The 15,911-nt window shown below is 50.3% G+C and overlaps 1 protein-coding gene across 1 annotated transcript in view; it reads left to right on the top strand.

Annotated features, from left to right (window-relative positions):
• LOC144248765 (uncharacterized) overlaps nt 1-15,911 on the top strand; it is a 646,176-nt gene that overhangs the window by 11,648 nt on the left and 618,617 nt on the right. Inside the window, 5 exon segments of the mRNA XM_077790757.1 lie at nt 2,994-3,848; nt 9,726-9,753; nt 12,952-13,009; nt 13,196-13,260; nt 13,387-14,195. Coding sequence (XP_077646883.1) covers nt 2,994-3,848; nt 9,726-9,753; nt 12,952-13,009; nt 13,196-13,260; nt 13,387-14,195 — 1,815 coding nt within the window.

Here is a 15,911-nt window from a genome sequence, read left to right as displayed (position 1 = left end):
TATTTGGAGTGCAAAGATATGGAGAATACTACCAGATATCCCCCAAGATCCCACAAATCCTCCAGAATATGTTCCCAAACAGTAAATTCCACCTCAAATACCTCTTAAATGGTGGGACTTCTGACATCTCTGGTCAATAACAATTTTAGTTATTTTTCAAGTGCTTTTAAGTGATAAAGACAAATTGGAAGAAAATTAGGGACAAACCAAAACCAGAGACCCCTTGAGCATCCTCTGAGCACTGGACAAAACAAACTCAGCAGAAATCAAATTTAACCCTCCATAAAATGCCTTGAGGAAGATTTGCTCTTCCCACAAGTCACTTGTATTGAAAATGCAAACAAATCCCAAACATTAATAAACCAACAACAGAGGCAATTCTGTGGCAATTCCAAATTTCATCAGTTCCAGCACAGTTCCAGCTCAGATGCTGGCAGGTTCTGATTAAAGAAAAGTCGAAATTTGTCCCAATACAGATTATTAAAAGGAAGGGAAAGGTCTGTGTAGCTGTCACAAAGGTGAGAGGGACCAAGAAAATAATGCTTCTCCCCCAAAAGCCCGTGAATTCAGGAGTTATTTGGGAATTTAGCTACTTGAGCTGGGCTTCTTGTAGGACTTTAGTAGCCTTGTGTTCCTCACCGCGTGGTGAATGATCCTTGTCAGTCTCGTTGGTATCATTTGTTCCCTTTCCTCCAGTGATTTTAACAAACTTTTCAGAGAAGGACAACAAAATATTTTCTTTACAATGGCCACCCACAAAAGCAATTTTCCTCATAAGTTCTCCCAAAAGTTGCTCAGTGTGTTATGAACAAAACAGCCTGGCAGGGACACTTGGCTCGAACTAAGTACTGACATTGAAATGTTAATTAGCTAATCGCTCCTGGGAATCACCTACACCCCCACCCAAACTAGGATTAGAATGCAAAATAAGCCAGTGGAATCATGGGAGAGGGTTTTTGGGGATGAAAAACACCCCAAAATGAAAAAGAGGGGCACAGTGGAGGGGGCTGGATGGGTGTGCTGGTTGGGGAAAAGGGAACCCCATCCCTAGTCTGTGTTTAACCTGTCACTATAACCTGCAGAGAACCAGATTGGACTGGGCTGTGGGAAGCAGGCACAAGGAATCAGACACTCTTCCTGGTGTTACCAGGAGGGAAGGAGAGGGATAGCTGCTGCTGGACCTCGGCAGCAGGCTCTGCACATCCCCCCACCCTGCGGCTACCAGTGTGCCAGGAGGAAAGGAGAGAGGACGCTCTGCTGATCCGGACTTCAGATACAGACTGGACACCTCTTCACCTCTGGCTACCAGCATGCCACGGAGACTCCAGGGACAGACTCTGCAGCCTTCTCACCCTTCGGCTACCAGAAGAAGCTACAACTCCCCCCCGCCGAGCTGACTTTTTAATAAAGAGATGAACACTAATAAAGGCATAGACCCTGTTCATTTCAAGAGGAAGCTGCATTGTAGTTTCTAAGATTTCCTCCAGAAAGAGCCACAAGCTCCTCAGAGGAGGGAACCAGGCTGTTGTCAAAGGCACTTGGGATCAGACAACAGTGCCCTGAAGTCACTCTGCCAAAATAATGTTGCAATCTGGTTAACAAAATTGTTAGAGAGATGCCTCTGCCCCAATTAAGGTGCTAACAAGACCAAATCCAAAGTGGATTTTATTGAACAGTACATGTGAGGTACAGAGAGATGGAAAGAAAGAGAAAAGGGGGGAGAGCAAGGGAGTGACAGGGACAGAAATGTCCCATGGGGCGGGGCAAGTATGACATTGTCCCCTGTGTGCGTGGCCTTCCCAGGGTGGGGGTTTTACACCTGAGCCAGTTTGGGCAAGGGGGGTGGTGTTCACCCCCCACCCCGAGCAGGGATTGCCTCACTGTTTCAGGTTACAGTGTCAGATGTAACCAAAAGTGTTTTCAGTCCCCATCTCCATAAACTGTTATCAACAGGTGGGGCAGTGTTCTTTATCTCTTCCATGGCTCAGCCCTGATAACGCTCTCCAGGGGCCATCTTCTGTTAATGGGCCATTGAGTGTCACTGCAGGACTGATAAAATTACATCATCCCATTGTGGGATGCTCCGCCCAGGGGGAGGAACCAAGCATTCCTATGTGGATATAATCTCACCCTTGCAACACCATGACCACCTTGCCTACTGGATTCCCAGAGGACAAGAGCTCCATAAGCACCACTGGACCTTCAGAGGAAGACCAGACCCTTCTACAGGATCACTGCTTTGACAGAATCACGTTCATCACTCCAGCCGGACTGCAGCCCCCAGTTCATCAGACAGCTACCACCACCCTGAGCAACGGCGTGTCAGGTTATATCCTGATTCTGTGAGTTTAAACCAGCGTTTCTGTATCATTGCTTTGATCTTAATTTTCTTATTCAATTGTCATTCTGGCTAGACTCTCCCCCTGGTTTGCTTTGAAGCCAGTACAAAACTCACTTTGCTCATCACTTGTTTTCCTCCCAAAACAGGATTTCCCATACCCAAACATTCGCCACATGGAGAAGGTTGTGAGGAAGAGGAGGATGCCTCAGGACCCACAAGCAGGTGAGGAGGAAGTCAGTGCCCCTTTCCCCCTCTCTCCTGCTCCATCTCCCAGCCCAGCACAGCCCCCGGCTGCAGGACAGCCCCGCTGCTGGTGCCCTCCTGCTGGGGATGCCCTGGGGGGATCTCCTTGCCCTTCCCTGTGGCATGGAGGCAAATACCATCCTCTCTTTGTCCTTCCTACCCCAGAGCAGGAGCTGAGGATGGAGACCAGGAAGGATAAATCCCTGCAGCAGAACTTTATGGAAGAAGCTGTTTTAAGCAACTCCACAGCGCAGGAATCCAACAGGGAGGAAAATCCCCAGCGACACCACAGGAGGAGGGGCTGCAAGCCCAGCCCAGGATGCTCTGAGGAGGAAAGACCCACTCTGGGCCAGGAAGGTGGACAGAGCTTCAGCCAGAGCTCCAGGCAGAGCTCGGAGCTGGTGGTCCCTGAGCAGCAGCATGATGGGGAGAAGCCCTACGAGTGCTCAGAGTGTGGGAAGAGCTTCAGGCAGATCAATAATCTGAAACGACACCTGATGATCCACACCGGGGAATGGCCCTACGAGTGTGGGGAGTGTGGGAAGGGCTTCCGCTGGAGCTCCCACCTCATCAGGCACCAACGCATCCACACTGGGGAGAGGCCCTACGAGTGTGGGGAATGTGGGAAGGGCTTCAGCTGCAGCTCTGCCCTTTTCAGCCACCAACACATCCACACTGGGGAGAGGCCCTACGAGTGTGGGGAATGTGGGAAGGACTTCAGCTGCAGCTCTGCCCTTGTCCGCCACCAACGCATCCACACTGGGAAGAGGCCCTATGAGTGTGGGGAATGTGGGAAGGACTTCAGCTGCAGCTCTGCCCTTGTCCGCCACCAACGCATCCACACTGGGAAGAGGCCCTATGAGTGTCCCAAGTGTCAGAAGCGGTTTCACAGCAGCTCCAGTCTCCTTGTACATCAGCAGATTCACACGGATGAGAGGCCCTTCCGCTGCCCTTACTGCAGGAAGGGCTTCAAGCAAAACTCCCACCTCATCATGCACCAGCGCATCCACACTGGGGAGAGGCCCTACATGTGCCCCACTTGTGGGGAGAGGTTTCACAGCAGCTCAAATCTCCTCCTGCATGAGCGGGTTCACTCCGAGGAGAGGCGTTTCCTCTGCCCCGACTGTGGTAAGGGCTTCAAGCAGAACTCCCATCTTGTCAGCCACCAACGCATCCACACTGGGGAGAGGCCCTACTTGTGTCCCCAGTGTGGGAAGAGCTTCACCCGGAGCTCTCACTTGACCAAACACCAACGGAGCCACTGGTAAGGGAAGTCCTGAAAATTCCCCAGCTGCAGGAAGAGCTTTGTGCACTGCTCCATCTTCATTCCCCATTGGAGGACAATGTTGGGAAGAGCCCTGGTGATCCATGTTCCCTGTGATCCATGCTGGGAAGACATATGTCCCTTTTCTTGCCCCTACCAATGACCTGATGTGGGATTGAAGAACATGAGGGTCTGGCCATGGCCCTGTCACTACATTCACTCCCACCTCAGGTCATTGCCAGGGGCAGGAAAGGGACTCTCTCTGTCTTTCCCTGAGGAGACGGGTGTCCTTTCCATGCAGGAGGAAACACGTGGCCAGGAAGATACAATTGATGGTGATGTAGTTTTCCCTGTAAATAGTTTTCTTATCCCTTCTGTTGTCAATTTTTTTTCTATTCCTGTTTGTTCCTCATCTCGTTGCTATTCCCAGTAAATTGTTCTTATCCCAGCCTGGGATCTTTCCCTTTTTTCATTCAATGGAAGGTGGGAGGGCAATGAGTGCATGCAAGGTTTTAGCAGGAGCAGGAAATTGAGAAATGCCATTCCTGAACCCCAGCCCGTGGAAACCGAGCATCCCAGCTGGTGCCAGCCCTGGTGGCCATGGCAGCAGCCTTGGGAGCGGGTCCCTGGCTGGGGCTGAGGGAACCTCTTCACTCTGGTGCCCAGGTACAGGAGTGGAGGGAGCGGCTGCAGCTGAGTCGGGGCAAGCTGAGGTTGGATCTCAGGAAAAGGTTTTTGCCCAGAGGCTGCTGGGGCACTGCCCAGGCTCCCCAGGGAAGGGTCACAGTTCCAGGGCTCTCTGAGCTCCAGCAGCGTTTGGACAGCGCTGCCAGGCCCAGGCTGGCAGTGTTGGGGTGTCCTGTGCAGGGCCAGCAGTTGGACTCGAGGATCCTGATGGGTCCCTCCCAGCTCAGCCAATTCTGTGGTTCTGGATCCATGAGCCTTGGAATGGGAGTGCCAATGGTTGCCATGGCAACGGGCTCCAGGCCTGAGCTGGTGTCCATGGCAACCACCCCTGGCATGGGGTCTCCATGGAGCTGCCCAGGGACTGACCATAGCAACAGGGGCTGGGGATGGTTGCCATGGAAACTGACCATAGCAACAGGGGCTGGGGATGGTTGCCATGGAAACTGACGATAGCACCAGGGGCTGGGCATGTTTGCCTGCTAAGGATGAGATTTGTTCACAGGCCCTCAGAGGGGTTCCATGGGGACTTTCCAAGAGTCTCCAGGCTGTTCAAGAGCTGGAATGTCACACACAGAGACAGGGGCTCCATGGAGCCCTCCCAAGGGTTTCTGGGCATGGCAAAGAGCCGTGTGGTCAGAGGCAGTCACAGCCATTCCATGGTGACATCCCAGGGCACCTTGGGCTGCAAAGGCACCGATCTGTCACAGGCACTCACGGGGGCTCCACAGTGACATCCCAGGAGTCCCCAGGCTGCCAAAGAGCCGGGATATCCCAGACACTCACAGGGCTTCCTGTCATGGCCAGAGTGGGAGCTTCAGGCAAAGTTTATTAGAGAAGTTCCTGTTGGGTCACGAGGTGCAGAAAGGAGTCCCAACAACCCCCTCAGATCCACAAATACCCCCAGGGACCTCCAGGCTTTCTAATCTCTTTCTGTGAGAAGAGCCTTGGAGCAGCTTGTTCGAATCCCAGTCCCAGACTTTTCAACAGTGTGTGTGTAAAGAATTATAAAGGTGGAATTAAACCTTTATAGAATTTGTCCCAATGGGTTAAGGATGGCAAACCAGGTCTATTGCTATAAATATATATTATCTATTATGGAATTGATTAGACAAAATTATCTTAATAAGAAATATTTACACCAAGGCATAAGAGCTACAAAATTTTTATTATTATATATGATTATTATATGATTATGATATATGATATATGATATATGATATATGATATAATATGATATGATGATATGATATGATATTATATTATATTATATTATATTTATATTATATTTATATTATGCACTACAAAGTGATTTCAAAGCAATTGTATTAAAGAAAAAATAGTAATTAAGCAGAGATTGATGTCACTCCCTCAGAGCAATGACTGTGGGTAAATCTCTTTGGTTCAACCTGGAGCAGTGACCTTGAGGGGTGTCCCCAATGCAGGGAGGAATCTCCACATTCCCCAAGAAGGGAAAGGTCAGGAGACGCTGCTGTTAAAATCTGGGATGGGGCTTTTCTAGTCTGAAGTGCTGCCCTGCCGGTCAGATGTGCCCAGGCTGGGCCAGCTCAGCAGCTCTGCAGAAGCTCTCAGTGGTGTCCCTTGGTTGCTCCTTTCTAGGGGGATTTTTCCAGCTCTGCCACAGCTTCAGCTCCCTCTGAGGATGTTGAACTTTGGGATGGAGGAGTCAGGCTGGTTTCAGCATTATTCACCCCAAAAGCAGCGTGACCCCTCTCCTTCATTTCCCGCTGGGGCTTTGCAAACAGGGCCTGGCTGGAGTGGTTTGAGCCCATTGCAGGCAGAGCCTCCTGCTCCAGCAGGAACTGCCTTTCCTGTGCCAGGAGCAGAGCAGGTCCCGCTGCAGGAACAGCCCCAGGCCAGCCCCAGCACAGGGAAGGCCTCGGGCACAAGGGCAGAGTGCCGTGCTGGGAGCTGTGCCAGGACAGCCCGAGGCACCAAAGGCACCTTGGCAGCAGCAGCTGCTTGCAGGGCATGGCCAGAAGCCTCCCTTGGCACCCGGCCTGGTGGCCAGCGCTGCAGGGTTAGAAATGACACAGGTTCATCAGGAGGCTGATTGGCATAACGTGCCGTATATTTGGAACTGCTCCTTTTTATAAGCTGTTCCAATCCAGGGAGATTTGATTGGTCACTTCATTAGTACATTTCACCTGATCGGCTAATTAACAAGTCACCCTTCTGATAAACAATCTTTGAGAAAAACAAGAAAACAGAGAGTAGGAAAACAACATCTGCAGGTTGTTTATAATAATAAGCTATCTGTGCTTATCTTCAAGTCCCTGAAGTCTCACAGGCTGATTCTGTGAAAACTTACCCAGTTTTCTTGCTCTCTGACTAGGCTGTCACAACCACACTGCAGAGCTGCTGCTTCAGGGCTCATTTCTGGCTGGGCTCTGCCCCAGCCCACAGAGTGTGACCTCAGCCCTGCAGACCAAAGGTCACTGGTGCCAGCCTGGCTTTGCCAGCCCCTGGGGCAGGGACAGGAAAGGCAGAGAAGGGGCTGGGTTTGGCTCTTAGATGTGGGCTCCAGCAGAGACAATGAGGAGTCAAGGGAGTGGATGGAGTCCACTGAGCAGCCCCTTCTCTCCATGCAATCCTGGAATGTGGATGGGAAGAGCTCTGCAGTGCGCATCTCATCCAAACCCCGCCATGAGCAGGGACATCTTTCACCAGATCAGGTTGTTCAGAGCCCTGTCCCTGCTGGACTGGAATGTTTCCAGGCATGGAGCATTGACCACCTCCCTGGCAACCAGCCTTAGTGTATCACCAACCCCATCATCAAAAATTTCTTCCTTATCTCTTCTTATCTGAATGTCCCTCTTTAGTTTAAAACCACCAGGCTTTGTCCTGGTGTGACAGGCCCTACTAAAACCTTTGTCCACTGTTGTATTTCCAATGGGCCGGGTTTCCATGGCAAGTGCCAGGACAGGTGACCCAGGTGTCACACCCAGTGAGGGCTGCCATGGGAACAGAGCCCAGCACTGCCCCTTTCTGTCTGCCTGACCTGGCCTTTGGCCCTGGCTCTGCTCTTTGCTGCTGGTTCCACGGCGCCCAACCAGCCAGCGCGGCACAGGGCAGGTGGCCATGGCACAAGCCCCCGGCAACGGGACCCCCTCTGGCTCTGGGTTGTGACACCAGCCCTGAGCAAGGGGCCCAGGGCAGGTGTCCATGGCAAACAACCATCACAGTGGCTCCAGGCCTTGGCTGCTGTGGCACCAAACCAAGGAACGGGTCCCTGTGGCCGCTGCCGTGGCACCTGGCGGCACCAAGGAGTGTCACTGCAATTGTACCTGGAACAGCTCTGGCACTGCTTTGTCCTGAGGGCTGCCATGGCAGCCGAGGGCAGCAGCAGCTCTGCAGGCAAGTGGCCATGGAACCTGGCTGCAGAAATGGCTCCTTGGGCTGGTTTCCCAGGAAACCTGAACTGATGAGCACTGCCATGGCACCCAAAGCCAGCAGTGGGGTCAGTGCAGTGACCATGGCAACAGCCCCTTGCAATGGCCCAGTGCAGGTTGGGATGATGATCCCCCCTCACAGCTGGCCCAGGGCAGGCCTGGAAGTGTCTTGGTGGCACCTTGGGCTTGGCACACAGCTGAGGACATTGTCTGTTTTCAGTGGGGAAACTCAGGAGTTTTAGATTGCTCTGAAAATGAAAGAAGGGAAATCCCTCTTTCCTTGAGTGTAGCCAGCTCTCTGAGTAAAGCAGGTCCCAGGTGAGTGAGGACAGACAGGATAGGGGTGGGGAATATGGAGCAAGGCTGTCCACACTGGGTCAGACCTCAAGGCACAGCTTCTCTGACCAGACCAGATTTCCTTAGGAGACTCCCTGGGTCAGTATCAATCACTGAATGATGCAAACACCTCTTCTCGAAAGAGACCAGGAATAAAAGACATCCTTTAAAATAGGAATATATATTTCCTAGAAACTCTTTGAAATATTTCTCCAAAACTGGAACAGCAAACCTTCCTGATGAACTGCCTCAAAGCATGAATGGGTCCCACTGAGATCCATCCCCAACACAGGTTCCTCATGGACTCCTTGGAGGGAAGAACTGGAGGCCAGGATGGCCCAAAAAACTCTCAGAGACTCAGTGTATGAAGGAGAATCCAAAGTACCCTAAACACCTTGAGTATCTCAAATCATCAATGCGCCCCACTGAGTGTCAGTACAAAGCTCTCAAGGGACTCCTTAAAGCAGATAATTGGGGCCATTATTGAACAAACCTCTCACAGAGTCTGGATCAAAAGGGAAACACCAAGTACCTTAAAAGAACTGAAGTACCTTGAAGGATTAATGAGCCCACTGAGTTGTTAATGACAAAGAATCTCAGGGGAGTAATTAAAACAGATAATTGGAGGCCATGATTGCACAAAGCTCTCAGAAAAGAAAAAGCCAAACCCAAAGTCCTTTGAAAAACCTGCAGTCCCTGGGAGCATGAAGGAGTCCCCAGGGCCATTCCTGACCAAGGCTCCCCAGGGAATCCTTCCAGCAGATCCTTGAGGCCACTGGGATGTGGGCATGGGGGGGATGCTGAGGGCAGGACCAGGGGCTGACAGTGCCCAGCCTGGCTGGGGCTGTGCCAGGAGGCCCCAGGGCCTCAGGACAAGGTGTCTCCTCACAGCCCTTGGTGGCACAGACCCTGCTGTGCCCCAGGGCACCAAAACTTGGCTTCTCTTTGTCCCCACCTGGCATCAGTGCCTCCTGTTCTCTGCTCTGCCTGGGGCCTGGGGACACTTTCTCAGTCGTGTCCCTCAGTGGGACCCATTAAAAGTCTAAGAAACTTTGGAATTGGATTGTGACTTGGTTTCTGCAGCTCCCTCTCAGGGCCTGATGTTCAGGGCCTGAGCACAAAGCCCCAGAGGGTCATTAAAGTCCTTGTGCTGTGTCTGTGCTGCTGAGCTGGGCCAGGCTCCTGGCACAGAGGGTGATCCTGGTAAGCAAGCAGAGCTTCAAAAGCACATTTCTCTTGCTGAGCAGCTCTTCTCCCAGCCCAGCAGGGCTGGGGCACTGCCTGCAGCCAGCCCAGGCACAGCACAGAGGCACAGAGAGCTTCAATCAGTCAGGGCTGGGAAGGGGCTGAGAAGTGCCTGGGGCAGAATCACTGCCAGCCCTTGGCACAGGAACCTCTGGCTGCAGGACAATGCAGCTGCAGCTCCTGGAGTGATCTCCTAAAGCTGGAACATCCCAATGCCCACTGACCCGGTGAGTACTGTTATAAATGAGAATTTATTCAGACAGATTAAAAATAAAAATCATTTTATTTGAGGTCAAATTCTATCTAGTCAGCCACACGAAAAGGACAGAGCTGAGCCCGGGGTCGACCTTGGGTGTGCAACAAGGAGTCAGCCTCATCAGAGGTTTTCTCCTATGCCCACACACCTCCATCCTGGCACAGGCTGTTTTTATAGGGAAAATTCCGCGTGAGGCCAAGATTTGAGCAGTTAATCTTTTCTTCTATTCAGAGTCTATAGGTTAATAAGATTATAAGATTTTCTTTTTTTGGTGATGAGGAGAAATAATTCAATGTCCGGAGTAGTTGAATTCTTGATGAGAGTTTACGGGAAGGCTGCATTCACATGGATCTGTCTGAGGATTTCCATGATATCCATCTTGGACGATCAGCACTGATGATCGTGACGATTAACACCTGGAGTCTTGACATGGCCCATCTCCTTGCCAAGCGACATCCTTTTACTTGTAAATCAGTTTCTAATATACATCCAGTCTCGCCTATAAAATGGGGGGGGAGGGGGGACTAATACAACGGGCATGATTTAACAAATATCCAATATTACATATTTCATACGAGGAATGGCGCGAATTATATTTATTACACATAACAGTTCTGTTGGAGAAGTGATCCTGTAGAAAAGGGTGTCTTCTTCTGAAGAGGAAGAGGCAGCTGTTCCTCTGAGAAATCCAGCACAGGAAAAGCTGTGTCGGTGGGCCAGAATCTCAAGTCTAGATGCAGGTAGGAATGCTTGGCTCCTCCCTCTGGGCAGAACATCTCACAATGGGATGTTACAGTTCTTATCAGTCATGCAGTGATATTCAATAGCCCATTATCAGCAGATGTCTCCCCTGAGGGAGGATTGATTGTGGAAGAGATAAGGAAAAACTGCTCACTTAACACAGGACAACTGCCATACAGATGGAAAATAGAACACATCTTGCTTTTCAGTCTGGGACAGGAGGTCACAAACAAAATCAGCTGAGAAGGCGGCACTCTGAAAATCAAATCAGAGCTGACAGAAAAGGAATGGGACAGAAATCAATAATTCTGATAGTTTTACTTATTATCAAAATAAATCACACCCACCCAGCCCCACACAATCCTGATCCCTCAACCTCAAATTTGGATCTCACTTCTCCTGATCTCCTTGCAACACCATCTACCCCTGGAGGCTGTGGAACTGAGTAATTTTGTCATGGGAGTGAGGTGGGAACCAACCATTTTGAGGTGGGATTGAGCATTTTGGGATAAGATTGAGGAGTTTTGAGTGGGATTGAGTCATTTTGAGATGACAGACAAATCCACCTTGGATTTTGGAGTGCAAAAATATGGAGAATACTACCAAGAACCAACATATCTTCCAGAATATGTTCCCAAACCATAAATTTCACCTCAACTACCTTGTAAATGGTGGGACTTTTGACATCTCTGGTCAATACTCTTTTTAGTAATTTTTTCACGTGTTTTTAAGTGGTAAAGACAAATCAGAAGAAAATTAGGGCCAAACCAAAGCAGAGACCCCTTGAGCAGCCCCTGGGAACTGGACAAAACAAACTTGGCAGAAATTAAAATTAACCCTCCATAAAATGCCTTGAGGAAGATTTGCTCTTCCCACAAGTCACTTGAGATGGAAATCCAAACAAACCCCAAACATGAAGAAATCAACAACAGAAGGAATTCTGTGGCAATTCCAAATTTCATCAGTTCCAGCACAGCTCCAAGTCAGATACTGGCAGGTTCCAAAAAAGAAAGGTGGAAATTTGTCCCAATACAGATTATTAAAAGGAAGGAAAAGGTCTGTGTAGCTGTCACAAAGGTCACAGGGACAAAGAAAATAATGATTCTCATATTTGGAAAAGCCCCCAAGCTTGTGAATTCAAGAGTTACTTGGGAATTTAGCCACGTGAGCTGGGCTTCTTGTAGGACATTAGTAGCCTTGTGTTCCTCACAGGGTGGTGAATGATCCTTGTCAGTCTCGCTGGTATCATTTGGTTCTTTTCTTCCAGTGATTTTAACAAACTTTTCAGGGAAGAACAACAAAATATTTTCTTTAAAATGGCCACCCACAAGAGCCATTTTCCTCATAAGTTCTCCCAAAAGTCACTCAGAGGAAGCTGCATCCAAGTTTCCAAGAGTTCCTCCAGAAAGACCCACAGGCTCCTCAGAGGAGAGAACCATGATGTTGTCAAAGACACTTGGTGTCAGACAACAGAGCCCTGAACTCACTGTGCTAAAATAATGCCGCAATCTGTTTAATAAAATTGTTAGAGAGATGCCTCTGCCCCAATTAAGGTGCTAAGATGACCAAATCCAAAGTGGATTTTATTGAACAGTAAATGTGAGGTAGAGAGAGATGCAAAGAAAGAGAAAAGGGGAGAGAGCAAGGGAGTGACAGGGACGGAGATCTCCCCTGGGGTGAGGCAAGTGTGACATTGTCCCCTGTGTGCGTGGCCTTCCCAGGGTGGGGGTTTTACACTTGAGCCAGTTTGGGCAAGGGGGGTGGTGTTCACCCCCCACCCCGAGCAGGGATTGCCTCACTGTTTCAGGTTACAGTGTCAGATGTAACCAAAAGTGTTTTCAGTCACCATCTCCATAAACTGTTATCAACAGGTGGGGCAGTGTTCTTTATCTCTTCCATGGCTCAGCCCTGATAACGCCCTCCAGGGGCCATCTTCTCTTAATGGGCCATTGAGTGTCACTGCAGCACTGATAAAATTACATCATCCCATTGTGGGATGCTCCGCCCAGGGGGAGGAACCAAGCATTCCTACCTGGATATAATCTCACCATTTGCAACACCACGACCACCTTGCCTACTGGATTCCCAGAGGACAAGAGCTCCATAAGCACCACTGGACCTTCAGAGGAAGACCAGACCCTTCTACAGGATCACTGCTTTGACAGAATCACGTTCATCACTCCAGCCGGACTGCAGCCACCATTTCATCAGACAGCTACCACCACCCTGAGCAACGGGGTGTTAGGTTATATCCTCACTCTGTGAGTTTAAACCAGTGTTTCTGTATCATTGTTTGGATCTTAATTTTCTTAGTCAATTGTCATTGTGACTTAGAGTCTCCCCCTGGTTTGCCTTCAAACCAGTAAAAAACTCAATGTGCTCATCCCCTGTTTTCCTCCCAAAACAGATTTTCCCATTCCCAAAACAGTCTGAAATGGAAGAGAAGGCTGCCAGGAAGAAGGAGATGCCCTGGGACAACGAGGCGGGTGAGGAGGAAGTCAGTGCCCCTTTCCCCCTCTCTCCTGCTCCATCTCCCAGCCCAGCATGGCCCCCAGCTGCTGGACAGCCCCGCTGCCGGTGCCCTCCTGCCGGGGATGCACTGGGGGGATCTCCTTGCCCTTCCCTGTGGCACGGAGGCAAATCCCATCCTCTCCCTGTCCTTCCTCCCCCAGACAAGGAGAAGAAGATAAAGACCAGGGAGGATAAATCCCCGCAGCAGAACCTCATGGAAGAAGCCGTTTTGAGCAGCTTCACAGCGCAGGAATCCAAGAGGGAGGAAAAGCCCCAGAGATCCCACAGGAGGAGGGGCTGCAAACCCAGCCCAGGGTGCTCTGAGGAGGAAAGACCCACTCTGGGCCAGGAAGGTGGGCAGAGCTTCAGCCAGAGCTCAGAGCTGGTGGTCCCTGAGCAGAACCATGATAAGGAGAAGCCTTACAAGTGCTTGGAATGTGGGAAGAGCTTCAGGAAGAGCAACAACATGATCCACCACCAGATGATCCACACCGGGGAATGGCCCTACAAGTGTGGGGAGTGTGGGAAGGGCTTCAGCTGCAGCTCTGCTCTTGTCATCCACCAACGCATCCACACTGGGGAGAGGCCCTACGAGTGTCCTGAGTGTCAGAAGAGGTTTCACACCAGCTCCAATCTCCTTCTGCACCAGCGGATTCACACAGATGAGAGGCCCTTCCGCTGCCCTGAATGCGGTAATGGCTTCAAGCGCAACTCCACCCTCATCCGGCACCAGCGCATCCACACTGGGGAGAGGCCCTATGAGTGTGGGGAATGTGGAAAGAGCTTCAGCACAAGATCCCACTTGATCTGCCACCAGATCACCCACACTGGGGAAAGGCCATACAAGTGTGAGCAATGTGGGAAGGGCTTCAGCCAGAGGTCCAACCTGATCATCCACCAAATGATCCACACTGGGGAGAGGCCCTTTGAGTGTCCCAAGTGTCAGAAGAAGTTTAAGACCAGCTCAAATCTCCTCTGCCATCAGCGGATTCACACAGAGGAGAGGCCCTTCCGCTGCCCCGACTGCGGGAAGAGCTTCAAGTGCAACTCCACCCTTGTCAAGCACCGGCGCATCCACACCGGGGAGAGGCCCTACGAGTGTCCCCGGTGTGGGAAGAGCTTCACCCAGAGCTCTCACTTGACCAAACACCAACGGAGGCACTAGTAAGGGAAGCCCTGTGAGTCCCCCAACTGCATGAAGAGCTTTGTACACTGCTCCAGCCTTACCCCCATGGGAAGACCCATTTTGGGCACAGGCCTGTTGATCCACATTCCCTGTGATCCATGTTGGTAAGACATCTGACTGGTTATCTTTTTGGTTTGGCCCTAATGTTCTTCTGATTTTTCCTTATCAAATAAAACACCTGAAATAGGACTGAAAAGAAAGTAATTATTCAGAGATTTCCAAAGTCCAACCCTTTAACAGGTATTTGAGAAGGAATTTATACTTTGGGCACATATTCTGGAGGATTTTTGGGTTCTTGGGGGATTTCAGGCAGTGTTGTCCATATCTTTGCACTCCTGAAGTCAAGATGGATTGATCTGTCACCTCAAAATGACTCCGTCACACTGAAAAAACCAAATTTTACCACAAAAGGTTACAATCCCACCTCAAAATGGCTTGTTTCCACCTCAAAAAATTCTAACCCATGACAAAATATCCAATTCCACAGCCTCCAGGGTGAGATGGGGTGGAGGGAAATTAGGAAAAGTGAGATCCAAATTTAAATGGTGTGGGATCATGATTGTGTGCAGCTGGGTGTATGGGATATATTTTGATAGTAAATAAAACTTTCAGAATTATTGATTTCTGTCCCATTAATTTTCAGTCAGCTCTGATTTGCTTTTCAGAGTGCCACCTTCTCAGTTGATTGTGTTTGTGTCCTCCTTTCCCTCCCACCTCTCTTTGCATATTCAGTTTCTCTCTCAGGGCCTCCCTTGACCCAGGGCAGCTCCCACCAAAGACCCTGCCCTGATTTAATTCCCAATCCATGAGCTACAACAACCATGGGTGAAGTTAGGAAGGCTGGCAGTGAAATGTCACTCTAAGATCTTGCTCCACTCATCTTCTGGCTCTTCCATAAGAGCTTTGCCTTCAAGGGCAGGAACATCTTTTCCTGGCTGGAACTGGAATTCCAGCCCCTAGGAGCATGTGCCATGGATCCCAGAGGGGCATTCCCAAGGCTCCTAGGGTGTTGCTACTGCCGTGCCTCCCAAGGAGCTGTGCAGGGCAGGGGACAAGGTGCAGCAGCTGTGTTGGTTCTGCAGTGCCACCATGGACTCCTTGGTTCCATGGGACCCCAGGGTCACAATTGACTCCTTGCTTCCACATCACCCCTTCAGTGCCAAAATGGCCCCTTCGTTCCATGGGGAACACAAAAGATTTATAGAAACATTGAGGAAATCCTGCTCAACACAGCTGGGAATATCTGCCTGCATTCTAAAAAGAGGTTAAAAGTGAGGATGGCACCAGCAGCTTCCATCTGCAACAGAGATCCAGGAAAAGGACAGGGACAGAGAATTCAGCTGGGAGACTCAGAGAATTCTGCTTCCAGAGATCATTTCTGGTCACACTGTCCTTTGTAGAAAGGTGACACCATTCCAGGCAGCCTGTACTGAGCAGGTGGTTCCTGAGTGGGGTTTGTTGTTCAGGAAACCTGATCATGTTTTTCCATTCTTTCCTTCCCAACAGGAAAACTTCTCCTGGCCCTGTGTGCAGGCAGAGCCCTGAGGAGAGCAGGTGGGACACGGTGCAATGGGCTGGGACATGGAACTGCAGAGCTCAGGGACAAGGTTCTGCTGCAGGGCACAGGGATGTCAGTGCCAGGTGGGCGATGTCAGACATGGTGAGGCTGGGGGTGAGGAACAGCTTGTCCA

This window comes from Lonchura striata, unplaced genomic scaffold (assembly GCF_046129695.1).
Source record: "Lonchura striata isolate bLonStr1 unplaced genomic scaffold, bLonStr1.mat Scaffold_85, whole genome shotgun sequence".
Taxonomy (NCBI): domain Eukaryota; kingdom Metazoa; phylum Chordata; class Aves; order Passeriformes; family Estrildidae; genus Lonchura; species Lonchura striata.
The sequence above is the reverse complement of the archived record's forward strand: the minus strand, read 5'-3'. Positions and strand labels throughout refer to the sequence as shown.